This window comes from Aphis gossypii, chromosome 1 (genome assembly GCF_020184175.1).
Source record: "Aphis gossypii isolate Hap1 chromosome 1, ASM2018417v2, whole genome shotgun sequence".
Classification (NCBI taxonomy): Eukaryota; Metazoa; Arthropoda; class Insecta; order Hemiptera; family Aphididae; genus Aphis; species Aphis gossypii.
In genome coordinates this window covers 56,782,233-56,808,940 of record NC_065530.1, presented here as the reverse complement: position 1 = coordinate 56,808,940, position 26,708 = coordinate 56,782,233, and the positions used below count along the sequence as shown (strand labels likewise).

At 28.7% G+C, this 26,708-nt stretch overlaps 1 protein-coding gene across 2 annotated transcripts in view; it reads left to right on the top strand.

Moving 5' to 3' along the window:
• LOC114119626 (ras-related and estrogen-regulated growth inhibitor-like) overlaps positions 1-26,708 on the top strand; it is a 76,663-nt gene that overhangs the window by 19,741 nt on the left and 30,214 nt on the right. For both annotated transcript variants that reach the window (XM_050203762.1, XM_050203766.1), the window contains exons 3-4: positions 3,167-3,223; positions 18,546-18,622. In XM_050203762.1, coding sequence (XP_050059719.1) covers positions 3,167-3,223; positions 18,546-18,622 — 134 coding nt within the window. The remainder of the gene's footprint in view (positions 1-3,166; positions 3,224-18,545; positions 18,623-26,708) is intronic.

The following is a 26,708-nucleotide window of genomic DNA, read 5'->3' as shown; positions in this document are numbered from 1 at the left end:
CGTAGTCTTACGTTTATAATGTATGTATATTATATTACAATTCATTAAAATAAAAATTACGCTTTTACATATTTTTTTAATATTGTCATCAAATTTTGAAATGCTTAATAAGTTACAATTTTTTTTTTTTTGTACATTACTCGTATTCTCTAACCATATAAATATGCATTACTCATGCCATTAATTACAACCGGTCAAGATTTCTCACTGTTATTTAATATTATATTTAGTACGACAGTATTAATTGTATAATATAATAGCAACTTATGAATATTGAGTTTAAGTAAAAAAGTATCAGATTCATTAATAAAACTGTTTTACTTTGTTTACTAAACAATAATAATTTCGTATTTAATATAGTAAAACAAATTAATATAAGTACACACAAAATATATTATTTTAAAGTTATCAACCATGTATATATAATATATAGGTATTATTTAACTAGGTACTTTTATTTAATATTTATATTCTTGTTTTATATACTCGATTCATGGAAACTTGTTAGAATTTTTAAATATTTTCCTGTTAGATAAATGCAAACAAGCGGTTGACCTTTTTAATTGATAAATACATATTTATAGTTCATTTGTTTTTAAAGTATGTATCGTTGTCTGTCGAGTTTAAATTTAAAAACCAGAATGTACCTACATATTATATAGGTACCTAACAGTTTAATTCATTAATCAAATTTTTGTTTATGTCGATCAAATTATTTTACCATTTAAAGATATTACATGGAGTTTTTATTATTATTATTTATTTAGCTGCAGTATTTATGTAAACCTACGTACACAATTAGTATGTTTGATACAAAATATTACACGATGAAAGTAATTCATGAGTGTGCATTATTGTTGACATGTTATAACGTATGTCGTTACATATACAAGAGTAGTATTATAAATGTGGTCTTGTGATATTCAATGCTATATAAGATGTATGATATGCAATGAAGTTGAATTTATAAAATAAAAATATTCATTTAAACGTAGAAGTAACGCATACTTTTATTTTAAATAAATTAGTTAAAAACAAAAAAAAAAATAGGAAAGATTCTTAACTGGTTTTATTTTTGTCGTTTATTCAAACGAAAAATAACATATTACACTAAAATGATTTAATATCTACCAACTTACTTCTATAATTTGTAAAATATAATTAATAGCCAAATTATTTATTTTGCTTTAATAATTAATATTATTTTAAGACAAACTCTATTAAGTATTTTCTTGAAATATTAAGAGGTGATCTATCTATACAAATACTTGAATCATCCACTTTGAATAATTTTATTATGAGAAAATAAATTGTCAACTACTATACATATTAAATATATTATATATTTATAAATTATCAAACGGTATACTTGTTTTCAATAACCCACAGTGTACTATTACAATATAATATCTCTCTATACATACTGTGTATATTGTTTATTCTGAAGTTTCACATTTTACTTGAACATATAAAATGTAGCTTGTAAGAAAAATATTTGTTAAATTAAAACAAATATGTAATTTCACTAATTTTGGTATTTATTTTTGTGTGTAAATAATAATATAGTATATTATAACTAGTAATATGTTAAACCTCTTGCGTGGCATTTCCTTTAAATTTATAATATGTTTTGCAATTTTTTAGTGCAATAATTTATATTTCTAATGATTAATGCATAATGCTAATGCATGATATAATTATCATGGTGGATAGGTAGTAGCATAATAATAATATAGAATGATATAATTTGTTTAATCAAAAAAAAAAAAAACATTTTTTTTCTCTCTCTTATACGATATTCGATCGTACGCAGTACAAAAGTATCGTAACACGAAAACTGATTCGATTACACAGACAAACTATAAAAGTATTGAATGAAATTTCGACTCTTATTGATATTATATATGTTTACATGACGTCGTTGCACATATACATATTATACGTTGAACATTAATAGGTAATCATTTTATTGAATTTTAATAATATAGAAGGTTGTGGTGAGTAATGCCACCCGGCAAACCGCAGCGTATATTTACTATACAGTATTCAAATGTCAGATCCTTCTGTATATATGTTAACGCAACGTATTATATGTATATAATATAATATACCTGTATAGATCTCGGATTTATCACACATTAATGCATTATTATTGAGACACACGCTCTTGTGTTATTTATTATTTTATAGTTCAGTTTTTCACTCCCAAAATGCACCCGTTGGCAGTTAAAACGCATAGTAAATGTCACTCCGTGTTAATTTTTGCTGTTCAGATAGCTTGAAAACAATATGCAATAAAGGTAATGTGCGATGGATATAATTGATGTCCGGCGCTTAAAATTACGCTATAGTCTAAAATATCGATCACTGTTGATGAACCGAAACTGATGGAGTCCTGCGTACCGTTTTCCTTATAATCCTGTAATGATGAGCGTGTATACGCGGTGACCGTAACTGATAAAATCTTGTTTTGACTACGCGTTTTAAAAAATTGCCTTCCATTTTATACATTGTATTATATTATAGGTAGCAGTATTCATATTACCTATTAAATTTGTAAATTTAAACAAATGTGTTATTTTAAGTTTTATAATGTACCATTACTATTTAATATGAAACCATAATTGAAAATTATGACTTGTTCTGTATTAATAGATATTATACGTCTTTAATATTTATGCTTATTAATGAACACACAGTTGCTGGTGCATGGAGTAAAACAAACTACTCAGTTGTAACTTGTAACTAAATACATCATGGGAGGTGTACAAACATATAAATAAGGAAATGAGTATTGATAATGATTATTCAAAAACAAATGTACATTATTTTTTTTGGTAATAAATAATAACACTGAAACTTCACGTCATTATATTCATAAATTATAATTGTTCAAAAAATTAAATCATAATTTACTCGGTTATTTATATTTACCGTATAAGGTACTTATAATTATTAAAATATACTTTAGTATACCTAGTTGTATAGTAAAACGCGGTTATACCTATTACTTATATTACATTATATTATTATTACTATATACCTATGTAATATGTGATGAATTACAAATAATACATTTTTTAACGAATTTGTTTTGATTTGTTATAATACAGTTTAAATATGTTGAACTAGAAGAGTTTATTAATTTATATTTATTTTGTTACAGCTGTCACTGTTCGATACCTGACAAAGAGATACATCGGAGAATACAGTTCAAACACAGGTAAGATTTAATGATATATTATAATGATATGTTATTAGTAGGAAAAACATTGATTTTAATATTGAAATAATGACCAATGAACGTAATTGGGTACTGTAGATCGCTACAGAGTATATGGGTTTAATATAGTGCAGTAGTGACACGTCTTATTTTAACACAATGATATTAGATATAACAGTATAATATTGTATATTGTATATTGTTTATTTGTATATTATATTTATTTAAATATTATTCGTAACTCCGGGTAAATAATAATAAAATTTTCTACATTATCGTTTTAGTTTCTGATTATTATGTTTGGTTATACACTTATACAATATTATAATGAAATAGTCAACTTTAATACGTTTTAAGAGTTTAAGACAATTATTGATATATTAGATAGCAAGTGATGGAAAAATCATTATGTTCAACACCATATAGTAGATTTTATGGTCATTAGACAAAAATATATTTGATTAAAAAAAGTTTTATACCATTGTAAGATTCATTTTAATAACTAGATCTATAGATAGGTATGCGTTAACGAGTTATTTACCTTTTATGTTACGTCCACGCATTTCTTTAAAAACTAAAAACTAAGTACTTCTGTGTAGTGACTGCAATATAAGTACCCATCTTATAACCGTTGATGTATAATTTTATTCAAAATCGAATGGGCTTAAACCTAAAATATTTATTTTTGGTGCCAACGCATTTACTAATTATTTAGGTTTCGACAGTTTTATCTTCGAGTTTTACTGTTATATTTGTACGCACACGAAACTAGAATTAATATATAACTGGTCTACAGTGGGGTTACATAATAATCGTATACATTAAAAAAAAAGGTCGTAAAAAGTCGGCGTTGTAAAATCGTTTAAATCCTCACACTCTTGATTATGTGCGCCTACGCGCTTAAGAAATTTTCTTCTTCTGCAGCAATGCACCAGGCGCACGGATAGTCAAATACATTATTATTATGTTTATGACACCTCTGGATCTCGATATTTTTTTAAAATAATTACCAAATTACCCTACATACTCATTCTACCGAACCTCCTGCGGATAAATTATTACTATCATTATTATGCATACGGAGCGTTTCAAACGTCTACTTCGATATCACTTTTCAAAACAATGAGCGGTCGCGCGTATACGTATACCGTACTGTTGCAGTGTATATGTGCATTTATATTATATATTGTATGTATTGTGTGTATATATTTATATAGAATTACTCGACGCAAGCAAAGCCAGCGGCTATCACGCCCGCGTGCTCGCGATTCCTCATAACATTTTATAATATACATATTATATATATAGTACATGGTTTACACTTTATACATACAAATATTGTTCACAGCACAATAATATTATATTTTTGAATGGGTGGCCACGCAAACACATATATTAATATATATAGGTACTATACATAGTTCATTATTGTGATCGAGATTGATTTTTTTTCTTTCTCTGTTCGATTTGCATGCAGCCAGTCAAACTTTTTTTTTACATATTATTATTATAGCTGCAGCCTGCAGGTAATTTCTTATATTATTATGTTTATTATATACATACTATTGCTTGAGTTGCGCTGTTGCAGTCACTCCGCATTGGCGGCTATACAACTAATAAATACTAAAAAGTAAAAGTTAAATGTATCGATGAGATTATTTCTGGAAATACATCCTCTTCTTTTAATTTTTTTTTTAATTTTTCAAATTAATTAGAATATTCAATATTTGTATTGATCAATACCTATAATATAATAATGTAAACAATGTTTAGAATATATATATATTTTGTAAACTCCGATCATCGGTTAAAATCTAATCTAAACTTAGAGCGTGTTTGCCCAATACTGACCCAGAGAACTACCATATTGTGAAAGAGCACATAAACTGTATAGAATATGTTGGGCGAAATCGGTATATTTGCTTCGGGTTACGATCGTTATCTTTTCGGTGGTGAGTATAGTACTTACTGTACTTGTATTGTTCATGCTATATCCGCTGTGTATGGTCAGTTATCTGTGTAAACATGTATAAATACATAATAATATACTGCACATAGGCATACTCGTTGAATCTAGGTCAATTATAACTAGTATAAAGAGGAAAAAATGTCTTTTGAGTTCAATGCCGAACTCGTTAGTCGCCGCCGTTGATGATGGCTCTGCGACTAGTCCGTATGACATATTATAGTATACCTGTAGTCTATACGTATTATTGTATAATATTATAACATGAAACCCTATATATATATATAAATATCTATTGTATAATATTATAATTTATTATACTATGTACGAGATACGAGAACGGTCATCGAAATTGATGAGTAAACATAATACTTGCAGTGGCGCAGTGTATATACTTAGGTACCACGGTACATACAGTAAATATTGTTAATTGTTATACTATAGCTAGGTACTAGCGCGCGTACATCGGACTTTGATGAAGAACTCCGATCAAGTGGTTCAACTGCTAGCACCGGGAACGTATAAACATTTGTAAACACTCGTGATTGGACGTAATCACTATCGATAATACGTTTTATGTTTAAGGCAGGTTCAGATTCGTTCATATAACCCTCTCCGTACAAACCCTCTATTTACGTATGATATATAAGATGAAAGCAGAGGTATAGAGAACGATGTAGGTTTATAACTTTAATATATTACAAAACTAGCACACAGAATCAATATAATAATAATAATTAATAATTATACAATTATTGTATGTTTATGAATAGGATAGCTGGTAATGTTATTTAAACGTGCCGCGAGTGGATAAATAGATTTATTATTATTATTGAATGACCTTACCAGCAGAGGCAGTAACTGATAGCTATTGGAATTAAAAATTACAAGTATAGATATAATTCGTTTGAATTTTAAGTGATATTATAAGTATTCACAATCCAATAATGTAACTTTTAGTTGGCGAATGATTCAATTTTCTTTTTTACGCCCCTCAATATTTATTTGTTTATAACCTTCTACGATTTCGGAAGACATTTTCTGGATATATCTCAATACCTGTTACCTATATGAGTTAAATTGTATTCAACAATATTTTAGCACTTCTCCTCACCACTCTAAGATATGTGGATTAATGGTAGATTATACTATTAGGTATGTGTACAATTCACCGCGCTGTAGTACTTAAATCATAAAAACACGCGTTACTGCACCGAGACGGCGATGGCGGTATTTTACTACTTGCATTACTCACCTGCCACCTGCAACAGTAACGTGTTTGTGTATGTTCGGACATTTATTGTTCATAATGATAACAGTAATAATGTAATAGTATATAATAATAATAATAATAAAAACTTCGGCAGTTAGAAGGGCCGATTTTTTAATAACTATTATAGGTATATACTACATACTATATACTTTATTATTATTATGTATTAAGATCGAAAACGAAATTTAGTGTTCTATTATACAATATGACTTTTTATATATCAGAATAATAATAATATATAAATACAAGCAGTTCATCAGTTATTATAGAAAACAACATATTTTAATAGTTGAGTAGGTATTACAATATATTATAGTTGCTATATTCTCTTCTTGCGTGGTCCATTATAATAATATGCCACCGTTAACTATATAGGTACCAACCCCAGTTACGATACACGCCTATCTTTATTATTATTATAGATAATATATTATTGTTGTGTACGTCATATTATTTAATATATCGTTCGACCGTTGTAAATATCGCATGTCTTCTGTTCTCCACAGTGTAGTTGTAACAATATATTATTACCGGTGGCGATCTCGTGCCACAGCCATGTTGCCGCGGGTAATTCGGTATAAACGAGCAATCAAAAAAAAGGGTCAAACCTCGCCTTATTATACATATTGTATACAGATGATGATACTTCTATGGTTAATGAATATATATATATATAGAACACCCGCTAAGTAAACATGTATATAGTGAACACGGGTGTGTAATGCTATTATTATTATCATTATTTTTAACTAATCAATTGATTAATTTTTTTTTTAATTTATAATAATAATAAATAATGATTAATGCTCGGTGTAAACGGGACTATCCGTTATTATATAAGAGGCCTCCTACGTAGAATTATGATTATAGGCAAACATTAGTGACGTACCTAGGGGGGTGGGGGTTAGATACGTACCCATAAGAACTTTTGATCTCTCAATCTTAAAGTATCAAAGTATCAAATAGTCTGATTGAATCAGATCCAGTTTTCTAGCAGAAACCATCCTCAAAGTTGAATATTAAAACAGTTTTACTGCTCCAAAAGATAATAACTATGAATAAAATAAAAAACTCATCATTGTCAAAGGTAAAACCAATACATCTATCGCTTTGTTCAGAAAGTCGGAATCTAAAAGTACTTAATTCAAATTTAGTCTGAAAAATTAAATAAATAAATTATGTATATTAAATAATATAACAATATGTTTTAAAAAAAATTTAATTAAAAAAAAACCTACCAACTCACAATTCGATAACAGACTTATAACAGGCTGACAACATACTCTAAAATTAAATATAACATGGATTATTCTAAATGTAAAATGTACCATGTTATTCATTTATAAGTCAAAGATAACACATGTAGATATAACATCCTCTTAACAAATTAATAATTAAAAATGTAATACTTATGTATTTTTAGCAATTTTTATTTGAATAGTAACCTAGTTAATAATTTAATAAAACATTATTTTAATATACTACTTACTTAATTACTCAAATATAATTTACTAAATAAGTTATCATTTGTTAAATAAATATGTTATAGCTTTTTATTTTCATGTTTATAAGTTAAATTATCTGTTAATTATTAAGTTTAATTATAGGTACTGTTAAGTATTGAGACCAAATAAAAAAAGTAATTATTGAGTATTTGGGTTAATAAATTCCTGGTTATGTCACTGGAAAACATCACCAAATTATTTATCATAATAGGTATTCAATTTCATTTAACATGATACTTAAGAAAGCCCAACGTGATTGCCTTATTTACAAATTATAAGCTATAAGTTAATATTTCAAGCACTATATTTACATTTTAAAGGATGCAAGTGGTTTTTCCTATATTGTAAATTGATATTTTATTCTTGGTTGTCATTGTATTGATTTCAAAATTATTTTTCTAGTTTAGGTCTTATACTATAGCCGATTAAAAAAAAAAAAACATAATTAAATATAAATTCGACTTCTTGTATAGTACTTTAATTGAAAATTGATTTAGTACAACTGGTATAAGTTTTGTTTTTCATCACTAATAACCACAACATTTTATTTTATTATACATAACTATTGTATTTAATTAATTGTAGATACAATAAATTATAACATTCATACAAAATCTGTTAAAATTTAGAATTTATTCATTAATTCGGTGATTTGATACTGCAATATTATTAATTCGTATACGATAATTGACTTATAATCAACCCGAAAAAAATACTAACCATTTAATTTCCTGTATCTTAAATAATTATTGTACTGTTATATATTTTTATTTTTTAAATTATACTTAAAAGGGTCTAGTTATCAGAGGTTGTAGCCAATATGAAGGGTATATAAATGTTTTTTATTTATATCTATTAATTTTTTTTTTTTTTGGGGGGGGGATTGCGATATTATTTAGATTTGCTCGATACTAAAAGTATATACTTAACGGCTAACGTATTTACTATTTTTATTGTTAGACGTTAGAAAAAGAAAATGACCGTTTTCAACATGCATTTGTATAATATTATTCAATAATAATGCAATTAATTTATCATGGTTCATCTATTATTTTAATTTCATAGTGTACCTACTATGTAGCATATATTTAATGTTTATATATTACTTATATCTTATTATTTATTAGTTACATAGGTACACTAATTATTCGTTGCTTGTCTGGTGTATGTACGTGACATTAACGCTATTAGAGTTCTGATGAACTGTTTTATGGTATTAAAATTTGTTAGAAAAAAAAAGAGTTATGTGATGTAAAGCTTTCACTTTGTTTTATGGACTTTTACATAAGTCAGTTTCTTAGAGTAATTAACCACTGTATACCATATAACACATCAATAAGCCCATAAAATACATATTGTCGGTAACAGGCGCAAGCTTATCAGCTCGATTTTATAATGATCAAAATAACGAAGTATAATTTTTATACTCTCACGACCTTTCTAAAATGTTTAAGTAAATTTATTTGAGATAACAACATAATAATGTCGTTGTTAGGACACATTTAGCATCTGATGTTGGTGAACTATGTGTGTGTCCCCAAATACCAAAGGTTCATAAATCTCATATGTCCCGCGTACTGCTTTATGGCGCTAACCGTAGTAAGATTTTTTACACACTATTAAAGCCATTCCAAATGATCCAAATACCTCTAGACTGTTCAAAATAAATAGATTCTAATAATAACATATAACATTATGTTTATTAAGGCACTACAGATGGATCGCCGCGATGTGTCCTATTAGGTGCTTGTTCCGGATTTATATATTTTTGTGATTTTGGAGTATCTAATTATTTCCTACATAGCCACACATGCATCCAGTCACCCTGGCGGCCTGGCCCCTGATGCAGCTATGTCGGCGACAATGACGTGTTTTCGGAATGAAGAGTATATTATTATTATAACTAAATTTAACACCGTCTCTACCATCCATAACGTTTTTAAACTTGTCAATTTATTAGTAGAGAATAATTTGTCATCAAAATATTGTTAATTACTCGGTCTAAAGAACAAATTGCAAGTGGTCGCATTTATAAGATAAAATGGGGAGCAGTTAGTCGAAGTGACAAACTTTGAGAGACTACAATTAATTAAAGCTGAAATTGGGTTTATATAATATGTTATCGTGTCTTACGAGTTAAACATATATCTCTATAAAATTAAAAATAAGCTTTATTAAATTAATAATAGTAACACATTTTACAAGAAATTTTAAACATTTATATTTATGATGAAATATTATGCAGTTAGTATTATATTAATTTTAGCTCAGCAAGTATATATTAAAAGTTGTTATTATATAATTTTGTTATTTGTTAAGAGGTTGGACGATTTATAAATTTGAATGTACAAGTAAAAAAATATTTAAATCAACTTATCAAGAATGACTAAGAAATGTATTCATATTTTCAATAGTTTCATAACAAAAAAATCATTTTAGTATAATATAATAGTAGGTATTTAGATATTATTTAATATGTTATATATTATTATTACATATTTGTATGGATAAAAATAATATTTTGTGTGACAGAATAAATGTTGTATAGGTACTAACTTTTATCATTGTAATCAATTCATATGATATATTAAACTTATTCATACATACGTATTATTTGTATGAAAATATAAAAATAAATTCTTCAAATGGAAATGATTAATGTCTGTGAGAAATACGTGATTTATTATATTTTTTAACGTAGGTATTAATTAAAGCTAGTAGAGTTTTTTAAAATGTACAATCGGCTCAATTTTCGAGCTTGTTAAAAAAGGCTATGAAATAGTACGTAAAAAAACAATTTAATTTAGATATTCCTTTATAATAATAAATGTTTCATTGTAAATTGTACATTTACTTTTATCGAAATCCGAATACTTATAACGACATTGTACGTAATATACTGCAGGTACGTGATATATTATTATTTCTGATCAGTATTGTTGTCGATGTACATATTATATGTATTATAATTTCTCGCATAGATAGTATAAATTTTACGGTGACTTAACGTTTAAAACGAAAATACAATAAATCATAAGAACAGCACTCTGTGTACTGTATAGTCTCTATCGTGATTTCTTAGAACTTGAACTACGCGTACAACTAGTGTTTAAAACGATATATTACATTGTTTTACGACGTTCCGGAGTGATCGATGATTTACGCGTTTCGTATTATAGCGGTAGTTAGATATATTCAAAGGTGGGTAAGTTAATCATAAAAAATCATTTGAGTTAGTTAAGTTAAATCAACGTTAAAAGTGTTCAGCTATTTAATAAATAACATACTTGTTACTTAACCTCTATAAAAGTTAAAGTTAATATGTTTATGTATTTTTAATTGCATACATTTCCTAATATTAAATAATTGGACATTTGGTTATATTATTATCATCCTTAATATTATACATGGTAACTTTCAAATTTTTAAATATTATAAATTATCATTATTTTTTTTTTAAAACGCTTACTACTATTTTTTGTTATCACGTACATAATAATAAATAGTTACAATAACACTTATAGTTATTAATAAACATGATTTAATTTAACATAATATTTTTTAAATTAATTGGAAAAAGCTAACCTATTATAATGGATACATTAATTTGTTAATGGCTATTAATGCAATTCGAAAATGAACTATTTAAGTTGAAAAATTTAAATAATGTTTGAAATGTACGTAATATAATAAATATTATATAAGTTATAAAAATGTACGTATAACTCGCGTAGATAGTTGGTGCGTATTTTACCTGAGTAATATACGTATACGGAAATATAATACCCGTGTAGTAATAATATTATAATAATATATACAATATATTGGTATGTAATATAAATTACGCGGTAACGATTATCCGATTAATTGAACCATACAACCGTGTTCGGCTGGCCCCGACCTAACACCCCGTCTTCAGCTCGAGGGAAAACGAGACTCATTGAAGATACCGCGTGGCGTTCGTTATTCGCCGCTCGCGAGATCGCCCCGCAACAGGTATATCCGCCACAGCAACAAGTGTATGCCCGACACAACAGGTACAATATTATTATGTATCTAGTCGGTTCATCTCCAATTATTGTGAAACACGCCGTGCAATATCTTTGTACGGTTTTACGTGCGCAATAAAAAAATAAAAACCCACGGATATTGCGGGGATGATGCGGACGACTTGAGCGCAAAAAACTCCACGATCAATAGATTTTAGATTATTATTATAGTTATTCGTCACGGATGGTATTATATTTTCCAACACAAACGGACGATTCGTTTTTCTAACATACATATAACATAATATTATAATAGTCCGTGCTACCAGACCGCCCGTATGTCCATTTCGGATTGTGATTACGAAAACACTATGCCACCTAACCACGAATGTAAATTGTAATATTATCATGCTCAGTGCTGGATAGATTCCAGAATCCATGTAACACTTTAAGCTCCAAAGGCTGAAATTATGCACTGTCTTTCAGAGAAAAATGTAAATTCTAAACAATTTTAAAACATTATGTGATAATAACTGAAAATCTTTTTTAAAAAAAATAAACATATTATTTGAAAGATTTTACTATACAAATTTCTCTTTTAAAAAAATAACTCGTATATAACATTATTTTAAAAACTTATTTTTAAATTTTTATCAATCATCAAAATGGCTTACGTGAACCATATATTATATATTCCACGACTATATAATCGTATTGTCGTGCGTTACTCAATCCCCTCGCATTGACCGCATAACTTGAGGTAGGATTTCCCGTGGGCACGCCAGGAATCTCGATGACACTATATTACCATTATTATTGTACGTTGTATATTAAATTGTACGGTGCGCGTCGCGTATAAACTTGGACGCGTTCCCGAAATGTGTGAAATCGCCGCCACCGCCTCTCCGTTTTCGCGGTGCAGACAAATTTATCGCGCTTTCCGCCTGCCGCCGTCGCGGTCAACGGCCACACGAATTCTCTTTCTGTAATGTATATAAATACAACGGAAAATAAACTAAAATTTAGTGACCAATCAATGCGTGTATGTATCAATAATGCGAAACAAATTTCTTTACGAATTATTATCTCTCTCTCTTTTTTTTTTTTTTTTTTTTTTTTACTTTTTTTATCTTTTATTTACGTTCTACACCGAATAATAACTCAAAAATAGGTATATTATCTCGTTTTAATTAATAGTTTTGTAGGACTGTCTGAAAATATCAACGATGTATTGTACTTTGTGAAACTTAAAATGGAATGAACTAAAAATTATGCTTCAACAAAATCAAACAGACTTGTTGCCTATTGGTACCTAAACATTATGTTTATTTACCGACTTTCGCATCGTTTTTTTAAGGTTTTTCTTCAGGTTTTATTAGATATATACTTAACTATTCCAATTTCAATAGCGCAGAGTGTAATGCGTTTATAATATTACTTCAAGGATGAGTTTTCATGAATTTAAACTTAATTTTTTTCTCAAGCTATTCGAAATCGAATTTCAATCTTATTTAAACTTTTAAAGTTTGTTAAATTTCTTAAAACTTTATCATAAAAAATTTAAAAATGTGTATAATATTAGTAAAAACATGTAGCGTATGAACTGTAGCTTAAAATATAGCGTAAAGTTCGATAACCCATATAGGTATCTATATTATTTGCTTATACTTCCACTATTCAAAGTCTACTATATGCTTGGCAAGGTTAAATTTATATCAAATAATTATTGGTGTTTTGTGTACTATAAAATTATACTCTTTAAAAGCACAACGAACTCCGCACCGTATATTTACATTTCAATAATACTGGATGTAAGCTCTATGTTTCCGCCCTTCCCACTATGGTATTTTGAAATTGAATTATATTGATACGTTTTTATTTGTTTATTGCTGGATTTGTGGTTTTAATTCCCTCGTTTGTGCTCAATCCCTTTTTAAGTTATTAAACATTCAAAGTGAGAGGGGGCTGGAGTTTTTACCTCGGAAATTTAAAATTAAACTCATGCCATTTACCTGTGCTGGTTTATAGTAGTATAATAATTGTTATTCACGTTTTATAGACGTCATCGCTTTTTACGTGCTTAACGAATCCTGGACTTATTTTTCAACATTTATCTATATATTAAGTATCAACGGTATATAAATAGATTCGGAATAACAAAATATAAAATAACATTATATTTCACCAATTATTATTATTGTAGTTGAAGGAAACGCATTGTTGTGTGATACTTAAAATATTGTGTAGAATTTTATATATTTTTTTTTTATCAAATTATTATGATATGTTCTACATTTTTATTTTCACGTTCGAATAAAAGTAAGATTGTTAACTATAAAATATAATGTAATATATTATTATATTATTATTGACTAATATGCGCATGCATAATATTATTATAATATGCAATAGAAAAAATATGCGTATACCCACGCATGATGATTTTCGATTTGAATTTAAAAACGTTGACACGAACAACGAAAAGGTCAGTAAATATCTATGTTTAGACACACGCCGATATTGTAATAAATAATTCATAATTATTACTATTTCATGGAAAGGCCATCAGACTCTGATTAACGAAGACGTAATATTTTTTTAAATAAATTGGGTGAAAAATATTGTTTGATATGGGTACGATTTCTCAATGTCCTTCGTCGTAGACGGTATATTGACGCGAGGTGTGTATATTTTTACCAATACGTACATTGTAGTATATTGTTAAGTCATTTTCTTCTAAACACTAAATTAAAAAATAAATTAAACAGTAACTACATTTTCGAACTCGTGTTTATCGTCTAGTGGAAAATAGCCAGTAACTCGTAGAAGTGTACAGAGTGCAGACGGCAAACAGAATCCGTATAATTTTCACCTAAAGTTTATCGACTCTGTTTTTGTATTTACTTCGAACAAAATAATGCGTGTTTATTTTATTATTACTGTTAAAACGACTCAGCTACTGATGTCTGCACGTTTGGTTGTTTGCATTTACGTGGGAATTTATAGCGTCCGTTCGCGTGGTTACATTAATAATATAACATAGTTTAATTCTCTAAACACCGGTGCAACAATTTTATGCACTTTCTGTCAAAACAATGGTACACTGTATAATAATATAATACCTACGGTCTATGACCTACCAATACCAATAATATTAAAAATATAACAATAATAATGCGACCGTGTAGTGCTATTACTATTTAATGCATCCTCGTGTAGTCTATCGATGTGATAATAATTATAAGTGTAAACGCACACTTAAACACAGCTATTATAGATGTTAGATGTTATTAGGTAATCTGTGTGACGATCTGGTTGAGATTAGTTAACGGTGGTGGCATAAACATCGAGTCACAACACTCACAATGATATAGCTCTGCAGCGGTGTGCAGGATATCTACATAGGTATACCTAAGCACCTCTTACCATTCGTAAATTATATTTTATTGTATATAATAATAACAACTCTGGCCGCGCGGTCTATACAAACTGTTTTTTTATCGACCGAAACACGTAAAATTAAAACTGATCGCGCATTGGCGCGGCGGCCGCACACTATATAGAAAATTACAATAAACACATAATAAAGGATATAACATACATATATTATTATGTTTTATAGGTACCTATGTGGCGTGTACTTATATCCTCAGATTTCCACCGGTGACACGTAACGTGTTCATTTGCGGGCCAAAGCCGATCTGATAAGCATATTATATTATGTGTATAATATAATAATAATAATAATAATAATATTATACATACATCTCATCGTGACCACCTCCACGGGGGATACCCGTCGCCGCCGCATCCTGTATTATACGTGGTCTTGGTTAACCCTATTAAAAAAGAAATAATAATAATAATAATAATGAAATAAACGTCTTATACGGTACCTATGCGGAGAGGAGAAAAAAAATAATCGTAAGAACGACCATACTTACACTACATTATATATATTACGTAGTTTTCTTCCCTTGTTTTATTATAAATATAAATACGCATACGATAACATTATATAGATACCGCTGCCGCGGTGACTCGACTCGTGACGCGAAAATTCGTGTCCTTCGGTCCGTTACCGCACTGTACGGTTGCTGCCCCGCCGCTGGTGGTCACACACGCGCTACCGAGATACGTCACGCGTGTTCAACAATAAATCTCAATCAAAAGCGTTTTTCGTTTTCCCGTGTTTATTTTTTTATTTTTGTTTATGTTCCATAATAGGTATACAGTATAATAATATTATGTATAGGTATAAAATAAATTTGGTTTGTCGGTTTTTCTTTGGGACCTTTGACCCGCCGCCGATTTACGGTTTTTGCGGTAGTAGCGGCGCGAGGCCGCGTGGGCTACGACCTATGCACGCGCGCAAGTTCAACAAACATCACCAACATATCGGCATTGGGTATATAGACACCACTACTAAAATACCTGGCCTGTTAATTATTTTCATTTGGTTCGTAAATAATATTGTAGTACTATTTGCCGCGGTGTGGTGCGTGTTATTTATGATATATAATATTTTATGTTATTATATGTATAAATATAGGCGTACATGATTCCTTCGGCGAGCAGAGTCAAAGTCCGCCCTCTCGATTAATTGAAAACGAGAGAAAAATAAAACGTTTTGTCGCTGACGATGTTTTTTTTTTTTATAAATGATTTGTACGCGACATAAAAAAATGCGGCGAGCGCTTCCTTTCGCCGTTTTCTATACACATAACGAATATTCCACGTACCTACATGTAAATATTATGCACACCGGCGGCCGTCGCCGAAATCAAATTTTTCTTTTCCTTCTATATTTTTAGAAATATGGCCGTCTGTTTTGACGGTCACTTCTCGTTATTAAATTATTATTATAACGCTAACCCGTGGGCGCCGGACATAACGTACATCGTTCACCCGCGCGATTCTGCTATTTAGTCGGCGGCTCGCAGATAGAAGACCGCCGTGGTGTGTAAGACCCGTCTCATCGTCGCGCACATAATAATAATAATAATAATAAAAATATACGTTTGTTATTACACGACCGTATAATATAACGTATTTACGTACCTCTATTTATATATAGCGACAGTATTACATTTTGTGAATTTACGGTCAGGAAATCTTCGTCGAAACAGTAAATGAGAAGTATAGTAGCTTCTCTGAATATAATATTTTCTCCTCGTCGGTTTTGACGATATATTTATGTATATCGTTTCAATTTGAGATTAAAACAATTTTATTTTATTGCCGTTTATGGTTTAACTTACTACTATGATAAGACTACTAGAGAAATAGGTTAACTTATTTTTTATGTCTTTGAGTTGTGGGTAAAAATTAAAGACACTTTAATTATGCATAATATATGTTTTTATTAAAAATCTGACTAATCTATAATATCTTTTTATTATTTATTTATTCATTTGGTTTACTCGTGAGTTTAGCAAACTATATTTTTATGCAGTTAATGCCCTTATAAAGTATCTTCGCAGTTAATATTATATTACATTTAAAGTTTTTCATGATATATCAACTTGCAGACGTATGAATTCGCGTGATTTTCATTATTACGTATAACTGGTATAGCTATATAATAAATAATTTTAAATGTGAAAAATACATATTTCAGTATTCTATTTAAAGATATCGTAATCAATTTGAATAAGTACCTATTTAAGGATACCATACTATTTCAAGGTCTAATTTTTAAGTGAGGAAAATGTAATTTTTACAATGAGTTTTCACTTCTGATAATATACAATTTATTATTCCAAACAAATAAACAATATAAATATACAATAAAGTGTTTCATATGCAGTTACATGTATGCAATGTAATTGATTGTTCATTCGTTAAAAAAAAATCGAATTGTAAGTAAAATATTATAATAACATATAATTTCATTTTTAATCACGTTAACCCTGAAATTTTTGTAGGTGTTCAATCTTTTATAGTCTTATTTTTTTTTTTTTTTTTTTTAATATTTTGGTAAAAATTAAATTTAAACATCTAAGCACTAAACTGCTATCGCTATTCGTTCTAATATAGCTTAAAAAGTGATGTTTTAAACATCGTAAATTCAATTAAATTTAGTAGGTATATAATTATTTTAATATTTAACTTAAATGTTGTACACTATATTGTCCATACAATGATAACGTACACTACATGTCTACGTACTATTATTATAAAGACTTTTTGAAGAGTTTATAAAAGTAAAGTTGTATTAAATATTATATTATGCCTATTCGATTTTTTATAAACAATACGTGATCAATTCTAAAACGTGTAAGTCCCTGTCACGGAAGAATAATAATATACATAAATGTTTGGACTAGGTATTGATTTATAATTTGAACTCTAGCTGAAGTGTTATTGGTAGATTTATAAATGCCTAAGTGTTGTCTGTCTGTATGCTGTATCCTACATAAATATTTATTTATATATGTATGTATGTACCTATTGTACCTGTATCTAAGTATAGGTATGTACGAACTACGAAGTACATTTTCTGATTTAAAAATAGATAACATTTATCACGCTGTTTGCATAATGCACTTTTAATTAATCCTTTTTTGTTTTGTTTTGTTACGTATAGACCTGTTGTACAGACACGACGTGACGTTCGATAGCGTTCTTACAGAAGTGGAAATACTCGACACATGCAAATATTCGGTAAGTACTGCAAGCGTACATTATTATATATAGTTAAAGTACTGTGCCTCCTGCGCACAGTACAATAGTCGTGTGCGCGTTTGAAAGATAAAAAGAAAGAAATAGAGATACGTGATCTGGACAACAATGCGACTCCCATTCCGCGTGCAGCTCGCGCTCAACGCCGGCGAATCATCGTCTTCCGAGTCATCTTATTCTTGCGTAACACAACAACGTGTCCGTCTCCTACTATTACCTACCACTATTACAATTTACAACTACGACTTTTAGTACTATATCACCATAGGTATACCACTACCCGTGACACTATATTATATTATGTACCATAAATACTCGCCCGTGTAATACAATAACCGATTATAACGTAACGTCACGTTTCGGTTTGAAAACAATTTCCAAACGGTGTTCGTATTATAATATGTATTATGTATAATTATATCGGGCTCGAAAGAGTTATTGTTATTGTCGTGTCGGTCGTGTATAGGCACAAATATACGCGACCAATGTAATAGGTATAGTTACAATATATGGTATATAGTAATGGCTCGATCCTAAGAGGATGCATCTAACTCATCTAAGACCGTGTAAAATATAATAACATGTGTGAGGACGAAATCGTATTTATTTTTCTCTCCATAACATAATACACTAATTTATCCACCACGCTCATAATGATACGGTTATAGATATGTGGTTACCCATATTATACGTGTATACCTATATCATTGGCTAGATATTAATAATAATATGTGTTTTATTGAAAGCGGTACCTACTTAAAAACACATTATACGTCATACATGAACCTTACAGCGCAATGTGCGTCTCGTTCCTTATATACCTGCAGTTATACTATTATAACTGCAGCAGATGACTTTTTCATAATACATACCTAACGGCTAACAATACGTGTGTAATTATTTTTCATCGTGCGCGTGTGTTTTCATTCGGCGGTCTATCAATTGATTTCCATCTGTGGTATATTATAAATCGGTATTGGGTACCTATACAACGACTACTATAAGATATTATCGCCATAACTATATAATATTGTTCGAGTCCTTTAAGAACATTAAATGCGTGTCCGTTCGGCGACCTAACAAGTAATATTCCACCACAACAATATAATATAATAATAATCAGTTACAACACTTCCGATCGATATATTATATTGCATGTATTATAGTGTAATATACACTCGTAATTGTGTAGTAAACCGCACAGCAGTGCTAATAAATATTATTTTTAACGATCTAACTGTACACAAACAATTTTATGAGCGACAGCTGATTATTCAGATCGGCGGACGTCTGCAGCAGCTGGCTGCAGTATATTATATTCGCACGCGCGTGTATCGGAAACCGGTAGGCGGTAGGCAGGTAGATTGCGAGATTGCAAAAACGAGAAAATATCGTAGAAACGCCATAGGAAGACGATGATGTATTTTTGCAACGGATTTTATAGCTTCGGGCAGAAGTGACACTGTTATAATATTATAATATAGTGAGTAGGTACGTTGAAAAGAAAACCGATCGATATAAGTATTTATCATATTATATCATACGTTTTAAATAGAGGTGTCTTTCTAATGGTTTTACCTTTTACAACTATAGGTATGAATTCGAGGATAATTAATAGCAACGATTAGGATAATGAATAATAGGGTGTAAGAAATATATAATGTATTATATTTTTTTTAAAAACCTCACACGACGAGTGACGAGAAATTTTTTTTTTGCAAATTAATTAACAACAATTTACTAAGGTTCAGAAAGCTCTGATGTAGTCAAATATTTATATTAATTGACGGTCGACTCGCTTAAACTAGTTTTTCGATCGTTATATTAAACACATTATTGTTGGGAGTTGAGATCATTAATTTTCGAAAAACTAATAATTACAACTATAAATTATTTTACGTATGCAAATTAAATATAAATATGAATAAAGACTTTTTATTCAAATCGAAACTTTCAACAGCAGGTTTTTATACTACATGCGTTCAAAATTAACTAGAACGTTGTGTAATGTTACAGTTTCGACAATAATTATATTACACAACTACGTATTATTGGTATAACACTTCTATAGCCTATACATATATCATTGTATTAAACAAAAATAAAAAGAACGTAACGTTTAGGATTTCTCTAAATGTTTAAACGGACTTTGATATATTTTCTTTTCTATATTTTATAGAATACATTTTTCATCTATAAATTCTACTCGTGTCATGATCTAAGATTTATTACAAAATATCTCGATTTGTCTGTTTATTCAGCGTTAGCATTACTTTCTCGAAACTTTTACTGCAGATAAAATATAAACGGGAACGGAAAATCCAATTTTAAAAAAATATTATTTATTATTAGACTACCAAGTACCAATAACATAATATTAAGACTTATTTCTTTTTAAACTTTCATACTGTTATTTAGGATTTTATTCAATCCCGCGTAGTAATACAATTTACTATTTAGTATGTCATATCGATTGTAAAACTTGTTTCAAGTGTTGACTACTATTATGGTCGATTGTCAATATTATTGAAATCGTTCTTTCATTGCATACAATATGTACAATATTGTACAATACTTACAATGTTTGTGTTTGTTTGTTTTATTTCTATTAAAGTGTTGCACACTTGCATTAATCTTAGAGTCAGATGTATTATGGATTATAATAATTTATAATTCACGATAATATAGTATACAAACTATTACGATTATGAAATATTGTCATAATAAATAACGTATTCGGCATTAATAGATTAAATAAAATATGTATTTCGATACCAATTTCGTTGCTGAAATGTCTGTAATATATCAATATTTATTTTTATAATAGTTTTAAATCTTATAGTTGAAGTATACGTGGATATGAAACTATAGGTACTAAAGATATATTTGCTTACGATTTAACATTTAACGTTTAACCAGATTCTTATATTATTTTTTATCATTGTCTCTCGTATTTATTGCAATGCGAGAATTTTATATTTTTGTAAATGTCTGCAGTAGGTATTTTATCGTTACGTTTTGTGATTAAAAATAGAGTTATTACGTCGTTTACTATAAATGATTATGATTTATTTTGTTAATTCGTGAAGCTTAAAAAAATATTGGACATCATAAATGGGTGTATTATTGTTCTTTGCCAAAGAAAAAAGTTTCAACTACTTTATTTTGTATAGTTAACATTAAAAATATATTTATGTATATATATATTATGAATATTGAATAGTATAGTTTACCGTTTCCGATTCTTTATTTTTAGTCACCACCAAAATACATTTTATTTATATGATAGGTATAGTTGAACTGGTTATAATAATATTATGAACTTAAATATTGTGTCGCTATTACTCGTTTTATCCACCCCAGGGTTATAGTAGTAATAATAATAATAATATACATAATGTCCAGTGTCGTGCGTTTAGAGAGTGAAGTGAAACTATAAGCAGTTTTTATACACACATATATGTAGGTATAAGTAAATTAATTGTCGTCGAACGTTAAATCGTTAAAACATTGTTACTCAATTATCTGGGTAGAGGTATTACTCAAACGTACCTACGACCAGAAAATTCGCTCATCCGTAAATAACCATTAGGGAATACATAATAATATATATAAGTATCGATTCCCAAGCACATATTCAACGTGTACACATTATATTATAACTATCGCCGCAGACTCGGTCCATGTTTATCCTTAATTGACAACAATATACGTACTATAAATAAGACAAGCGGTCAAAACATATAGAGGCGTAGTATAATGGAAATGAAAAAAATAAAAAAAATATATATATAAAAAATCGATGTATATTCTAATAATTATTGTAAGTGTGTTTATATTTTTATAATGCGTGCGGTGAACGGGAGATGGGCGAACGAGGTCTGACAGCAATTATAATAATAATAATAAAAAAAAAAACAGTTAAGGTGTGACAATAATAACACGTCATATGGTATAATGATATTAAAACGCGTACATATATACAATTAATGTTATCAAAACTCAATACGTATTGTAGTGTGGCCGTCGGGACGTGCTGATAATTCGGTTCATTCATATATTATAGCACCGAGTACCTATACGCACCCACATCAATACAATATATTAATACTTACGCTCCAACTATGATATTATTATTGTTATATATATTATTATATAGCTTGCCTTGTACGGCGTATAATATCCGAGCGCCGCCGACTGGCGCATCGGGGAATCGTGAAATTGCATCACGGTTCACATAATCACATCGTGTCATAACATAGTATTATATTAGGTATTGTCGACCGTCGTCGTTATTATTGTATTATATATATCATTTTGTAGATGGTGCCATCGATTTATCGATCGAATTGTCACGCTGCGATATTACTATTATTATTGTATACTTACTATTCAATTGTTGTGCTTGTAACGCGTTGTATTAAAGACTCGCGGTCAACTGCCCCTCGTCCAGTGGAAAACGGTACATATCATCATCCCGTAACAAAATCGTATACATAATAATACGAATATTATGAGAGTACGGCACTAGGACACGACGACTATAATATGGTCACATCGCTATAAGGGCATAATTATCATCAGTTAGATATTGTCGCAGTTGTGTGTAAAAGCATGATCATTATGTTATAATATTAGACATTTTATTATGTTTGTACAGTGTTTTCTTTGACAAATGGTCGTTTGTTAATTTATTGTTTATTCTGACGGCGTTGGCGCTATTAACGCTGTAATTCGATCATAATTTTTAGTATTTCAACACGTTGTGTTGCTTATTATGTACTCACCTACCTACCCACTTAATAATTTCATAATAATAATAATATAATATGATAAAATGTATTTCTCTTCGTCGTGGATTAATAATAATTTATTATCCCGAAGTTCAACTATAATTTCAATTATTTTTTATAATATACTGGGTGATTCTCCAAACACGATTATCCTTATTTGCCTACCAATTTATTCAAAATTGATTTTTTTGAAGTTTTAAACATACTTGATGACCTTATTTTCAAATATAATATTTAGCATAATTTATAATGAGTATCAGATAAAATATTACATGTATATTACAGGTATGCGAGACTTTTTTCAAGGACTGTTATCCTTTGTATGTACACTTTAATAACTCATAATATAAGCTCATATACTTTTTAGAAATTTGATTTAATATATCAAAATTTAAAAAAAAATATCTGGTTAACAAATTACAGTAAAAAGGATGGCTGTCATTTGAAAAAAATAAGTTTATACCGCTATAGGATACTCCTTAAATAGTGTAAAATATCCAAGTATTTTAAAAAAAGGTCTTCGGGTATACTTGAAAATTACAAAAATTGGGCGGTGGTAAACTCTCCCGATTTTATAGTAAACTATCCCGATTTTTAAAAATAGTAAACTCTCTCTGGTCAAAATTATGTTTACCTGAAGTAAATGAGTAAACTCTCCCGGGTCAACTTTATAGTTACCTGTAGGAAGTATGTAAGCTCTCCCGAGTTGTTTTAAATGTTATTGCTACACTACAAGTTGGACATTTTTACATATATTTTGTATTTGTAACTTATATTATTATTATTGAATATTTTTAAAAGAAACTTAAATGTATATTGGATTTTTTGAAATTTTATTTTTTATTGTATTTTGATTATAATATCATGTTCATAGCAGCTAAAGACATTAATTTATATTGTAATTATTATTATATATGATTGACTATTTTTAAATGCAACTTAAATGTATATTAAATTTATTTTATGATTTTTACTAGACCCGGGAGAGTTTACATATTTCCGTTAGGTAGTACAGGAATAAATCCGGGAGAGTTTACACGTTTCTGTCAGGTAGTACTAGAGTAGACCCGGGAGAGTGTACCATCGGTAGAGTTTACCATCGGGAGAGTTTACAATCGCCCCAAAAATTATAATTTGAATGAATTTATTATTACATAAGAAAATGGGTGTAAGCGTCCTTGATAAATCACCCTGTATAATTTATATTGATACCTACTACCTACTTATAAATTATAGTTTGATATTATTAATATTATATGATTTAGCTCGGAGTTATCATTTACTAATCAGGCAAAATGTTATTGGGAAATTTAATTTATAATGATTAAATAAATATTTGATTATACGTAATCAATGTTTATGATTAGTACGAGACAAATACATTTAGTCATACTAATAATTATCCAGTTGACCATTGACGTTTAATTTAATACGTGTATAGGTACATAAGGTTGTAAAATGACCATGGGAGGAAAATTATATCCGACGTTCAACTATCCCTTCTTACATTGCGATCAAACTGCATTTTTTTAATTGTGTTAATGAAATCCATGTATATATGTTTATTGTATATACATAATTTCAACATTTCATTTATTAATATATGAACACATTACACATACACGTATATATACCGAACGTTCGATTTAATAATGTATAACAATCATTATTTATTAACGTTTATGAAAATATTTTATTTTATATATAATTGTTGGTTAATAAAAAATAAACTATTTATTATTTACTATTTTTTATTATAATTTTTTTTTTACTTTCTTTAATTGTAATATGTATGTTCCATCTCTTATTCTAAACAGAATATTTTTTTGAGTACTTCGAATTTTGAATTTTGGACGAGTAATTTATGAGATAACGTTATAGTAGCTTATAAAATGTTAAACGTTAAAATTTTGATGAGCGGAGTGGAATGGTACATTACACCACCATTTGTCAAAAAATGTAAATTCTTATAAAAGTCGTCATAACTAATAAACTATACTTGTTCCAAAATTTAATTTTTATAGATCGAAATACTTCAAATAGTATTCTGCTTTGAAATATGAAATTAAAAATGTATGTTGTCATTCAAAAGATTAAAAAACTTTAAAAATGTTGTTTTGTAGTAGCTTAAAATTATATAAAAAAAATATTTTCTAAAACGTTAGTGTTTTCTTAAATAACAATAGTGTTGCTTTAAATATTAAATACTCTGTATATATTGTGGTGATTAGAAGTCGAAAAACACATACTACACATGCACCACACAATATTTTAAAATGGATCTTTAGGTGAGGTTTAATTTTAATATTATTTTTTGAGAATAAATGTACTCTAAATAATGTACTTATCTATAATATCTACAAGTCATAGCACTTCAAAATCTACATTTATAACAATACCGTATGTTATGATTATAGGGTTTTTTATTGTGCCTATATTTGTGAGGATTTATTGCTGCTAGTAATATACACATATTATATATTATATTATATTACAGAATCGGTAAAAAGACTAGGAACATAATATTATACTCAAGTATTAGGTGTGTGTATATAACAAGGTGCGCGGCATCACGTCGTATCCAATTAGTTCTGCTGGCGCTGGATAATAATAATGAATGTCTCGAGATATATTCTAGTATATATCTTTGTGTGTGTGTGTACTTGGTGTCCGGCGAATCACTGTAATGGATATATATATGTATACAAATTACATATATATGCCTCCAGTCGATGCGGGGCTGTGTGTTAACAATATACCTACATATAATATAATATATTAACGATTTTTTTCTCGATCTTCTGATATTCTCGGATACTGATAGGTAAGAAGTCACGTTGCTCACCGGAACGGAATAGCACATAAAATACAAAGAAAACCCATTATTATTATTATTATTATTATTTTTAATGAACTGGGGTGTTTTTGTTGTATTCATTCATTTAATTTATACTTTTTTTTTCTGTAAGTGCATTCTATTTGACGAAACTATATTTTACACATTTGTATAAAATACATATATGATATTATTTAAATGTTCCGACCCCGCTATTAACTATTCTTATTTATTTATCATGAGTAGTTAACTGCAGACCTATATTCGCTGCAAAAAACGCAAAAGTTTATACATTCTAACCGACAAATTTGAATGTAATTAACTCCACCTACTCGTGTTTTTTAATGACAAATAACCGTGATTTATGTAGGTACCGTTGTATGTTTGCCATGTTGTGTACAAGTTGATCGTTAAAATTTATTATACGCACACGATTTGT